Source organism: Falco rusticolus, chromosome 5 (assembly GCF_015220075.1).
Source record: "Falco rusticolus isolate bFalRus1 chromosome 5, bFalRus1.pri, whole genome shotgun sequence".
Taxonomy (NCBI): Eukaryota; Metazoa; Chordata; class Aves; order Falconiformes; family Falconidae; genus Falco; species Falco rusticolus.
In genome coordinates, this window is record NC_051191.1 from 91,540,221 (window position 1) to 91,552,262 (window position 12,042).

At 55.5% G+C, this 12,042-nt stretch overlaps 1 protein-coding gene across 1 annotated transcript; it reads left to right on the forward strand.

The window, feature by feature from the left end:
* The first annotated feature begins 806 nt into the window (after nt 1-806).
* On the forward strand, nt 807-11,664 carry GNB3 (G protein subunit beta 3). The gene is made up of 10 exons (XM_037390765.1): nt 807-1,293; nt 5,927-6,028; nt 6,583-6,621; nt 6,791-6,897; nt 7,005-7,068; nt 7,173-7,335; nt 7,435-7,501; nt 8,425-8,626; nt 9,745-9,961; nt 10,763-11,664. Exons 2-10 carry the CDS (start codon nt 5,972-5,974, stop codon nt 10,867-10,869), a joined length of 1,023 nt encoding a protein of 340 aa, XP_037246662.1. The 5' UTR covers nt 807-1,293; nt 5,927-5,971; the 3' UTR covers nt 10,870-11,664.
* The last annotated feature ends 378 nt before the right edge of the window (nt 11,665-12,042 follow it).

A 12,042-nucleotide genomic window follows, 5' to 3' on the forward strand; every position in this document is an offset into this window, starting at 1 on the left:
TGGTCATGACATACATCAGGCCTTGATGAGAGTTGTGCGTGGAGACCCCAGCAGCAGTTCAGGTGGAAGAAATCTGTAGGGTCAGGGCCAGTGGTATAAGAGGTGGGTGAATGATTCCCCTCGTCACTGTTGGCACAGGGCCCCTGCTCCATGGAAAGGGAAGTCTTTCCTCAGCGCTTCCTTAACGCGCAAGCTTGGGAAGTCTGCATTGGCAACCCTTTTTGGCCCCTGTCCTCCCCAGGGTCACGGCAGAAAAAGGCAATTTGATGGGTGCATTTCAAATTCCCTGTCCCTGGCGAGAGGTCCATCACATCCCAGTGCTCATGGGTCCATCCTGATGATTTACGTGGGGGTGCTGGACAGTTCCTGCTTGACGAGGATGTGTTGGGTGAGGGGTCACTGTCCACATCTCTGGCTTGCTTTGCCCAAAGGTGGCTGGGGTGATTAGACTGATGGCCTCCTGACGTCAGATGAGATCCGTTAAAAGGTATTTATCTCGGGCTTGGGCCAAAGCCGTGGGAGAGATTAAAAGAGATTGAGGCCAAGATAATCCCCTCAGAGCATCCCACTAAAGTGGCTGCCAAAAGGCATGCCACCAAATCTTTTGCCACCCCTGGCCCCTGTGCCCAGTTCTGTTTCCCCCATGCAGAGCCCAGTTTGTTGCTGCGGGGGGTGTGACCCCGGCTCTGCCACTGGTTTTCCCTCGGCAGAGCCACCGTGGGTAGCACCATCCCTCTTCCCGCTCTGCCCAGGACACGAGTGGCATGCTGTCCCCAGGAAAACAGGAATTCCTGTGGACTGTGAGGTGCAGCAAGCCCTGCCCCAGTGGCTGATAATCCTAGCCTGTTCTGGCTAATCTTCGCTTTATTAGTTTGTTGCTGATATAAACAGAGTGAGTCAAATCCAACTGTGATGGTTTCTTTCCCTTCAGGAGCAGCGTGCTACTCTTTTTTTTTCACCCCTCCCCATCCACCTGCTTTGCATTACGTCCCAATCCGATTTCCCCAAGTCTCTGGTGTCTGATTTAATTTGCCTGACGCTGCTCCTGGAATCAGCCCTCCCCCAACCCCTCCCGTCCACAGCCTTCCAGCTCCCCATGGGGAGATCAGTCCTGGGAGAGGCTGAGGAGCAGAGAGGGAGCAAGGGACTCGCCGGGTGGACGGACAGGACTGATTGGAGGCCACGCAGGGACGAGGGGCTTCTGGCTGGCAGGGAGCTGTTCTTGGCTGGGGAGGAAGGCTGTGAGGGTCCCATCCAGGGGGGACTGCAGCACACCTCGCTCTACGGATCCTGGTAAGGATGCTGCCTTGTTGTGGTACCTCAGGTCACCTTGGTGAGCCTGGTGCTTGGGACCCTGAGTTTCTTGGTGTGAGCCTACGGGAAGCCTTTGGACGAGGGCTGATCCCATCAGGGGATGGGGGAGGCAAGATAGCGGTGAGGAAGGAATTGGGGTTAGCGCTGAGATGTCTTTACAATGATGAGGGGCTTTGGACTGGGATGGGGTTGCTGGTTCAATCCTTGGCAGGTAAATCTCCCCAGACTGGAAGAGGAGGGTAACGCCTCCCCTGTGGGACCAGGCACAGTCCCGCACTCCTGGTGTGCCCCTGTGCACACCCCTCCACAGCTGGCTCCTTTTCTGGATGGAGAAGGTGCCCTCAGAAAGCAAGGAGCAGAGCAGGGTAATTTTACCTTGGCCTTTGATCTCCATCGCAGGAGAGGGGGATCATCTCTGTATCCGGCTCTGCAAGGAGCCCAGGGTGACCAGGGCAAACATATGAAGCCAGCTAGGGATTACAGAGACCCAAGGATGCTGCCTATTAATACTCTGTCCTCCCTCCTGCACCTTTCTTTCCCTTTTCTATTTCCAGCCCTCTCCTTGTATCCCACAGGGGGGTCACTCCCTCCCCCGTGCGTGGGAAGCTACCTGGAGGATAGGAAATAAAGGGCTTCACCCTGGCTTTGTTCCCACCCACCACTTGCCTCCCAGTCCCTACCAGGTGGCTTGGTAAGATAGTCCCTGGGGTGGGCTGGGCCCCTGCCATGGCATGGGGCAAGGGGGACAGCCACTGCCCTGGAAAGTCACTGTGTGGCAGCAAAAGGCAGAAGGCAGATGATCCCAGGTCCCCCTCGGGCTCACACTGCAGTAAAGGCGCTGGGTCTGCCATGGGCAGACACCCGGGGGGTCGGGAGGGCTCTGGTTGCCCATAGGCAGGAATGCTACAGCAGGTGCCTCCAGAAAGTTTGTCAGAAAAGGCAGGAGGGGGAAGAACTGTCATGTTGGAGAGCAGAAGAAATGAAACATGGTCTCAAAAGCCAAGAACTGTGAACTTGGGTGAGCTCAGACCAGGCAGAGCTCAGAAGAGGGCTGGCGTGAGCCGACTAAGCCCAGGCTCTGGCTGCGCCATGCTCCTCAGTGATGCTCGTAGGACGCACAACTCTAGACTGGTGCTGGTGCCAGGGTCCTCCTGTCAGTAGCTCTTTGCAGTGCTGGGCTTGTGGTGGTGAATTGCTTTTGCAAAGGTACCTAAGGACTGGTTTCCTCTACTGCGTAGCATCCACCTGGAAGAGCCCTTGCTTCCAGAAAGCACTGAGCATGCACCAGTTATAAGCCTTTCCCATTAAAACCAGGCTGGGCCACTACCACGAGCAACTGTGAGCTGATCCGTGGATCCACAAGAAATGTGTATCCCTAAGGCTCCGCTGGTCACAGCAGGAATATGCCTTGGCCAGACTCCCAAAGTCCATTCCCCTTTCCTCTGTTCCTCCACATTTGGTTCCCCCATTTCCTGTCCTAAATTTACATGGCCATGATGAGCTGCTCTTTTGCATGCCCGCCGTGGTCCTCCTGGGAGGCACTGCTCTCCACTGGGGACCAGGTAACTCACTCTCCACAAATTGCACTGGGACATGCCTGGTGGAGGCGACAGGCGAAGCTGGAGCTATTATTATCACTTATCTGTGGCTCCTTGTCCTTCTGAGGATGAGAACAATTCCCAGCTTCATTTAGAGTGTTGCCTCTAAGGGATTTAAAGGTTCGGACAGAGTCCTGAACCTGAGCTGCACCTTCTCTATATTTAGCCCTTTTTATCCGTCCCCGACATTGTGCCCCTGCCATTTGATCTGCCTGCCGGCTCCGAAAGCCCCTCATCTGGTTGTGCAACTTCACCGAGCAGGCACCTGGGAACCATTGCTGCCGTGCTAGGGCCAGAGTTGAGAAAGAAACGCTCAGGGAAGGGAAGAGAATAGTGAAAAACCAGGAGGAGAGCTGCCAGGAAGACTGGGGGTCTGATTGGTAACAAGGAGGACATGTGCAGCTGGCTTCACCTGGGGCAGCAGCTGGAAGAGAGAGTGAGGCTTCCATCTCCACGCAGGTCTGGGTGGGCGGAAACAGAAGTCCACAGAGACAGAGTAGGGTGGCTGGAAGGACAGTGGTCTCAGATGGCCAAACGTGAAAGAACAGCCTGGGGACTGAGCTGAGGAGACTGGAAGGAGAGAGCTGGAGGGAAGAGGTGGCCCTGCAGGAAAAGGCGATCTGACGCCCATGGCTGATGGAGGGGAGGTAGGATCAGTCCTAGGGAAAACTGAGAAAGGGGAAGGTGTGACCACAGCGGTAGGGCTGGTCTCCGCAGGGTGGCTGGAAGTTCAGAGCTGCTGCTTGGCATGCTGGTAGGCAGTGACCGGAGCGGGACGTGGTCTCCACAGCTTGACTGTGCACCGAAACCAGGGGTACGTGCCACAGGGTGAGGAGGGCATGCAGCCTCCTGCTGAAAGCTGCCAGGCCTCCCCAGCATCTCCCCACTCTGTTGGTCAGCTGAGAGATGGAGAAGCTCAGGCAGGCAGCTTTCATGGCCAGCATCGCCCAGCCAGGCACAGCCTTGCTAGGAACGATGGTCATCACTGTTCTGCCAAAACAAGAGAAGGGAAAAAAAGTGGAAAGGGCCCAGCTCAGGTGCTGGTCTGTCCTCATCCTTCTGCATAGCCGAGGCTGGCAGCCCCAGGCCACTACTGTGGCACATGCCTGTGGGCTCTGGTAGTCCCCGGGCTCCCCTGCAGGTCCCTCACCACGTGCAGGGGCCAGCAGACCAGGCCAGCACCGGGTCTAGCCCATGGGCAGGGGGCAAGGAGGAGGCAGCAGCGCTGCGGCTCCGTCCAGGCTGGCAGGCAGCAGGTACTGCTCTTCCCCTGCAAAGTACAGCCTGAACTAGCCTCCCCCTGCAGCAAGCTCTGCCTCCCAGGGCCCAGGGGGAACCTGTGTCTCCAGTCCTTTGCTACACACAAAGCCACGCCACAGGAGTCACTGACCAAGCAGGAGCTCGCTCTGCCTGGAGGCCACGGGGATGCTCAGGGGAAGGGGTCCTGGAGGGAAACCCAAATTGCTCTACAAAGCAGCAAGCAAAGGTGGGGCCTGGGAGCGATCTGCCTGTGATTGCCCCTAGCATGGAAGGACCCAGAGCCCTCTTGGCTGGAGGAAACGAAGCCTTTGAGCAAAAAGGCCAGAGGGGATGGAGGCGACATGACCCACAGGGACTAGGAGAAATTCTGCAGAAGCTGCTGGAGCATTTCTTGGCCTTGGGGCAAAGCGCTGGTTTTAATGAAGAACAACACCTGGAGCACATCTGGACACTCACACCTACCTGGGAGAAGGATTGAAGCAATGAAAGACCAGATCTGTCTACAGGAGTGGGAGAAGCCAGAATCACTAGTGACGCTTTAAGTGTATGTAATGAGAAAAAAGAGAACAAAAACAGAGATGCTGTATAATCGTATGGTGCACCTGTATCTTGAATATGGATTACAGTTCTGGTTCACTGCTCTCTCCACAAAAACATATCATCTATACTCTATAAACAAGTCAAAAGGGCTTAGAGAACAACAGAGGTAGTAGAATATAATGGCTTACATGGGAGGAATAACTAAGTGTGGTCTGCGGTCTGGAAAAGAGATGGATGAGGATGGATATGACAAAGATTGGTAAAATACTGCACAATGCTAGGGTGAGTACAGACCAGTCATTTGCCCTTTCTTCCCCCTCAGAAGCTAGGGACCACCAAGTGGAACTAGTGCCATTTGGGAGTAACAGAAACAGGAACTTCTCTGCAGAGCTGCCACTAAGCTGTGGAAGTCACCACCATGGGGCATCGAGGATGCTAAACTTTGACATGGGCACAAAAGCTGTGTGGATGAATGCACAGAGGAAAAGTCCATCAAGGACTTGCATATAGTAACACTGCCTCTGGCTTTGGACGTCAGTGAAAAGCTGGGGCCAGGAAAGTTGAAGCACCATTACCTGGTTATGTTCTTAGATCCTTCCCTAGACATCCACTTCTTTTTTCCTTTTTTTTTTTTTTTTTTTTTTTTTTAAATGAGAAACATGAAGGGAACCCTGACAGAGCACCTCAGCAGCCCTCAGATTTCCTTGATGGTCGAAGCGGCAGTAGGCACTGCCTGGTGATGCTTTGCCTAGGACAAATCATAGGAAATAGTCACTGGGCTCCCCCTGCCATGTTTCCTCCTCCCAGAGCAGAGATGGACAGCTTGGCCATGGACAGGGAGAAGCCAATGAAGATGACCCAGGGATTTGCTAGGAATTGGAATAGGGAGATTGAAAAATAAAGAGATGAAGTAACAAGTGTGGCCAGAATCTCAGCAAGAGTCTCTGGAGGTCTTCAGCTTCCCAGGGTACGTGTAAGCAGGATCCAAACCTAAATGGACCTTTGATCAGGCCCGGTACGATCTTCCCCAGTGCTGAGGGTTTTGACCAGCTACAGCATGACATTACCAAGCCTTAATCAGCTATTTAATAGCTGGTTATTGAATAGCTTAAAGCGCTTCAAGCCTTTATCAGAGATGCCTATGTCTGCATAACTGAGCAGCTGTATTAGTGCCCTTCCCACCTCACGCCTCTTCCTTTGGTTTGTCTCCCCAGAACCAAGGCTGCCCCACGTGGAGGAGCCACCCCTAGGTCAGAAAGATGGGGGAAATGGAACAGATGAAGCAGGAGGCTGAGCAGCTGAAGAAGCAGATTGCGGTAATGCTGGCAACAGTCATGAAACTGCTGAGAGAGCGTCTACCCCCGCCCGTGCCCAGGCTTTCCTCCTCGGCCACGACCTGGGAGCTGATCTTTCTCCACCTACATCCTTGGAGCCCTCTGCAGTTCTGCACAGCCCTTTAAGTGCCAATGGAGATCTTCGCTGGGGGTGGGGGAGCAGTGGGAGGGGAAGGAAGAGAAGAGTGGGCACTGGTAAGAAGCGGCCACTGGTGTCGTGTCTGCAGGGGGACAAAGAGTGCAGTGTGTCCCCAGGACCCCCCCGTCTGGTGTTCTGCCAGACAGGAGGATCCATAGAAAGGGTGAGGCATGGGGAACTGGCTGCTGGGCAGCTTTTGGCTCACCTTCCCCATGTCTGAGTGGTGCCCAGGTGCCCTAGTCACAGACCAGGAGCCCCCATGTTGGCCACAGTCCAAACACGGTGGAGCCACAGTTCCTACTTCTAGCAGCCCCCAGGCTACGCCCCTGAAGTTCGCTTGCCATTGACTGCAACACGCAGCTTTTTTGTGTCTCATCTGCTCTTGTCTCTTCTCCAGGATGCCCGGAAAGCGTGTGCAGACACAACGCTCGCTCAGGTGAGGGGCAGGGCGGGCTGGGCAGTGACCGTGGGGGGGGTCAGCTAGCACCACTGCCAGGGGAACTCTCTCCAGTTGGGAAGTGGAGTTAGGGGGCAGAGATGTGGGGCACAGTAAAGCTCCTGCCAGTCCAAGGTTAATTCTTTCTCTCCCCCGGCTCTTTCCTCAGATTGTGTCTGGAATGGAGGTTGTTGGCCGCATCCAGATGCGGACCCGAAGGACCCTGCGTGGGCACCTGGCCAAGATCTACGCCATGCACTGGTCCACAGACTCCAAGTGAGAAAGGTGTTGCTGACCGGTGGGGCAGCAGCACAGGGGTGCGAGGGGCCAGGAGGCTCTGATGAGAAGAGAGCTGCTAACAGCATCTTGTTCCTCTCTTGCAGACTTCTGGTCAGTGCCTCACAAGATGGGAAGCTGATTGTGTGGGACACGTACACAACTAACAAGGTGGGCGTCAGCAGCGGGGTGCTGGAGGGGGTCCCCTGGGAGCTGGCACCCCTGCCCCACCCTCTCTGCTGCCAGAGTCCCAACGTGCTTTCTTGTCCTCCCAGGTTCATGCCATCCCTTTGCGTTCGTCCTGGGTCATGACCTGTGCCTATGCCCCCTCAGGCAATTTTGTGGCCTGCGGGGGCCTCGACAACATGTGCTCCATCTACAACCTCAAGACTCGTGAAGGCAACGTCAAAGTGAGCAGGGAGCTCTCGGCCCATACAGGTGTGCGTTGCCTGCCAACAGCCCGCGCACCCTCTGCTTCCGAGCCTCCTTCTTCCAGCCCTGCCCCGTTCCTCACATCTGCTTGTTCCCGCTTCCCAGGTTACCTCTCCTGCTGCCGATTTCTTGATGATAACAATATTGTGACTAGCTCCGGAGATACCACATGGTGAGTGTTATCTTCTGCATCCTGGTGACATGACCCCCGGCTCGCGGAGGCGCAGCAGCAGGCACAGTCCTCTCGCTCTGCAGCACGCCGCTGCTAAGGATGAGTTGCTTCTGCACGGGGAGGCCGCAGCGAGCGCCTCAGGCAGCTGGATCTGTTCTTCCTCCCATGGCAGAACAGGGGCTTCTTCTCCCAGCTGAGGCCAGGTCAAGACACGGGTCTGTGGGTGGAGCAGTAGGGACCACGTTGTCAGCTCTCACAAAGCACAGAGTCACTTACCCTGGGACAGAAAACATCACAGATTTATGTGGAGCCCACGTACGAGTTCCACATCTCAGGTCTTGACCACTGTGCAAGGGACACCCGCAGAGCCAGTGCCTGGAACCTTTGGCTCCTGGCTTTCACGGTGCTGGGACTCCGAGCGCTGCCCTTACCCACACCCCAACCCCAGCACCTCCTTTGGAAGAACCTCTTGGCTAACGACGGGTCAGGATGGATGTGGCGCTTCCATCAAAGATCAGGCTTAACGGGGCTCATTTGCCTGGCTGCCATGTGGGATCCCAGCAAGCACAGCCCGTGCATCCTACGGGCGCGGGTCATGGCAGAACCTTTTTCAGCCATTCGCCTGCAGGTCCCTCTTACCTTCTCTCAACATTCCCTTCAGTTGTAGGGGTTACGGGAACGCAGCCAAACCGACACACCCGCAGCCTCAGCCTGCCTCTGCTATAGCAGAGGAAACAGCAGCAGCAGCCGAGCAGGTGCCGCCTGCTGCTCCCAGCTGACACAGCGATGCTCTGCCCTGCTCCCCCTTCTCCCCGTGCTGTACCCAGGCCCCGGCTCCTCTCCTCTTGCCGGGGGGGACAGGTCTCAGCCCAGTGGCAGGTTTGCTCTGCCTGGCCTGGCTCTGATCCTCTCCTTCCCCACAGCGCGCTCTGGGACATTGAGACGGGGCAGCAGAAGACTGTGTTCATGGGTCACACTGGAGACTGCATGAGCCTGGCCGTCTCCCCGGACTTCAAACTCTTCATCTCTGGGGCTTGCGACGCTACTGCCAAACTGTGGGACGTGCGGGAGGGCACCTGCCGCCAGACCTTCTCAGGGCACGAGTCCGATATCAACGCCATCTGCGTACGTATGCTGTCCGCATGCTGGGCGGGCAAGGGAAACGGAGGGTAGACCAGCTCCGAAACGGTCTGAGGGCAAGGTTGGAAGAAGTCACAGTCACGTGGGGAGCGAGGGTCTTGGGAGACCCTGGCCCTATGATCCAGCCTGAAGCGGGGAGGGCCTGAGCTCCCCGAAGTTGGGAGGCTGGCTCTTCCCAGGCACCAGAGCACCCAGGTCTGACTCAAAGCACTGCTTGGCCATGGCCCGCGCACCGTGGTCTGCGGGGCTCAGCGCCCTGACACGGGAGCTGGTGCAGCTTTGTTCCCAGCGGGAGCCACGCTCCAGGCACGCTCCAGGAGCCCTGCCGCAAGCTGCAAGCCAGGCAGCAGGAATCCCTAACTCAGTCTTAGTCAGCTCCGGGCAGCAGAGTTGGGAACTTGGGATCATAGGGTGAAATCTCCACAGAGGGCAGCACAGGCATCTGGGGGCACTGTCCTCCTCGGCGGCAGGGATCCAGACTGGGAGCCCTAGAGGTGGCAGGACAAGAAACGTGCTGGTTTGATGCAGCACAGGGAGCCAAATGAGCCTGCCAGCTTCCTGCAATGTCTGCTGCTTCAGCCCCCCTCCACCACCTTCAGTCAACACAGCTTTTCCCACCTGTCCCCTGGCCACCCTGCCAGCCCTATGGTTTTCTGCCGTACCTGCTCCTGAGCAGACTCTTTTTGCTCCTCAGAGCACAGGACATGGAAAAGGTGTGAGAAGGCTGGGTTGTAAGGATCGAACAGAGGCAAGCTCTCAGCTCTGAATCATGCCAGACCCCATCGGGGGACAACGGGTGGACACTTGTCAAGCCCCAAACTAACAGCTGGAGCTAAAGAGACAATAAACCTTCCCTGAGCACTAGGCCATCTTGCAGTAGGTCTAACCCCTAGGTCACTGGCTTTCTTGAGGTAGACAGGGTTTACTAGGTTTGAGGAGAAGCATCAGTCTCCCCTTTCAGCAGACTGAAATGTTATGATCCAGTGGCTTGTCCCACTGGGTTTTCCTACCTCCATGGCTTCCTGGTGGTTAGCAGGGAGGTGAAGACTTGAGGAAGGCTGTAAGGCACAACCTAATTAAAATCCGGCGTGTGCCCTCCTCAGTTCTTCCCGAACGGTGAAGCCATCTGCACCGGCTCAGATGATGCCACCTGCCGTCTCTTCGACCTCCGAGCAGACCAGGAGCTCATCGTGTACTCTCATGAGAGCATTATCTGCGGAATCACATCAGTCGCCTTCTCCCGCAGCGGGCGCCTCTTGCTTGCTGGATACGATGATTTCAACTGCAACATCTGGGACTCCCTGAAAGCAGAGCGTGTGGGTGAGTGGCTCCTGAGGTCCCTCTTTTGTTCCCTGCAAAGTCTTCCGTCCCTACCAAGGCAAGAAAAAGGATTTTATTTTTTTTCTGAGGGACACACCCTGTACTGACTGAAACCCAGCAGAGCTTCCTCACACTCAAGGAGCACACCAGAGCTAGTATAACTCTCTTTTGTGTAGAATTATTGGTTTTAATGTTAAGGAAGCCAAGCCTTTAAACAACATCATTGTTTCATGGGGGGAAAGAGCATTAAGGTTCCTATTAGTTAAAACTCATAAGCACCAGTAGTATTTCCTAACTTTCTCCTAGCCTGGACGGTGGCTTCCAGCTACTCACAGTGCCACTCGGCAGCCGGGCACTGAGCTGAGCGTGGACCTGGGCTTCCATCCATCATCTTTGGGTAGTCCGGGATGCTCACACACAGACTACACCTGAGCACCGTTTTTCTTTCAGACGTAGCCCCTAGCGCCTCTGAAAATCTATAGCACAGCCCAATGGCATTGCTATTCCTCAGTGTTAGCAAGGACGCGTCCCTGCTGAGTCCTGCCGTGCCCCAGGGTGCAAGGCTGCAGCCAGCCCTTCCCACCAGCGTGCTTTGGCTGGCCCCACAGGCAGTTGTTCATGCCCCACACAAAACCCCTTCTGCACCTTTGCTTTCATTAGCCAACAGGTATGGGCACACAGCGTGATGCACAGGGGTGTTGGTACACAGCAGGTACACAATGTGTGTCCTCAGCACAGTTAACCCTTTTGTCTCCCCAGACCCCACTTCTTTTCCTGACTTCTGTTCTTCCCACCTTGTAGGAATCCTTTCTGGCCACGACAACAGAGTGAGCTGCCTGGGGGTGACAGCAGATGGCATGGCTGTTGCCACCGGCTCCTGGGACAGCTTCCTCAAGGTTTGGAACTGAGGCCAGCGACAGAGAGGGAACAAGCAGCGGAAGCACAGCCCGCAGCCTGAGCCCGTGCAAGCAGCATCGTCAGCTGAGCACAACAGAAACGCCTACCTACCACTCCCGCTTGTCTCTAGACACAGGTCACTTGTAGGGGTCTCCCAGAGTGAAAGGGAAAGGAGAGGCTGGGGAGCAGGAGCAGAGGGAGCTGGGGAGCAGGAGCGCACATGCGCTGGCCCTTCTCTCCACCTCTAACCGGCAGTTTCCAGCCTGGTGCAGGCTTGAAGACCTGCAAGACATTGTTCATTATGTCTCAGGATTTTACAGTGCAGTTCAGACACCCTGCATTTTCCTTCAAACATCTCTACCCACCTTGATGGCCATCCTTCAGAGGACCCTTCATCCAACACCTCTGTCCCAGGCTAAGCTCTGTCCCTGATTTAACTCCAGCCAGCTTCTCTGTGCAGCTGTCCCATAGCCCTGCAGACAACCTCAGAGAGGTACTGGGCTTGAGATTTCTATTATGCAGCCTCAGACAAAAAGTTAATGTAAATTGGGCTCATTTTCCATTGGGGAAGACTTAGCTCAAAGTCTTGTCTATGCATAAATGGGGGAGAGGTAGCCCTCAGACTTGCCAGCGTACCAGGGAATATATTATTCTTACTTACTGTCTGCTTCTTGCTGTTCCTTCTCTTTTTGCCTCACTCCTGCATTGTGCGGTGACCCTGTCTAAACCAGTAGCCATCAGCCCCTCTTTCTGAGCCTGTTATAGAGCTTCATAGCCCAGGCAAATAAAGAAAGCTCACATAAGCACCGCAGGCTGTGTTCTTTCCAGCATTGCTATGAGCTACTGCAAACGTAACTCCGCTCCCATGAACGCTGCCTGCTAGCCCTGTCCAGAGAACATCTCACCCACAGGCCCTGCTCTGCCTCAAAACCCCCCGGGGAATGCACTCCCCACCTGTATTTTAGTTGAGGAGAGGCTGTTAGCCCTAAGCCTTGCTGCCCAGGAGTGGGAACAGAGAGCTGAAAAACGCATCCTTGCAAACCTGAGAGGTTTGAGCTCAATTACAGGTCACAGCCATTATATTCAGCCTCTCTGCCACTTGCTGCCTCATAGCAACATCCTGGGGTGCCAAGGCTCTGCTAGGAAGAGTTGAAGGTCCACAAGGTGTAGCAACTTAACAGAAG

What these genes read in the sequence shown, in the direction of transcription:
- GNB3 (XM_037390765.1), top strand. Translation starts at nt 5,972, where the DNA reads ATGGGGGAAATGGAACAGATGAAGCAGGAGGCTGAGCAGCTGAAGAAG. An exon ending in CAGACACAACGCTCGCTCAG is followed by an intron (nt 6,622 to 6,790) that starts GTGAGGGGCAGG and finishes CTCTTTCCTCAG; the next exon opens with ATTGTGTCTGGAATGGAGGT. An exon ending in CACTGGTCCACAGACTCCAA is followed by an intron (nt 6,898 to 7,004) that starts GTGAGAAAGGTG and finishes CCTCTCTTGCAG; the next exon opens with ACTTCTGGTCAGTGCCTCAC.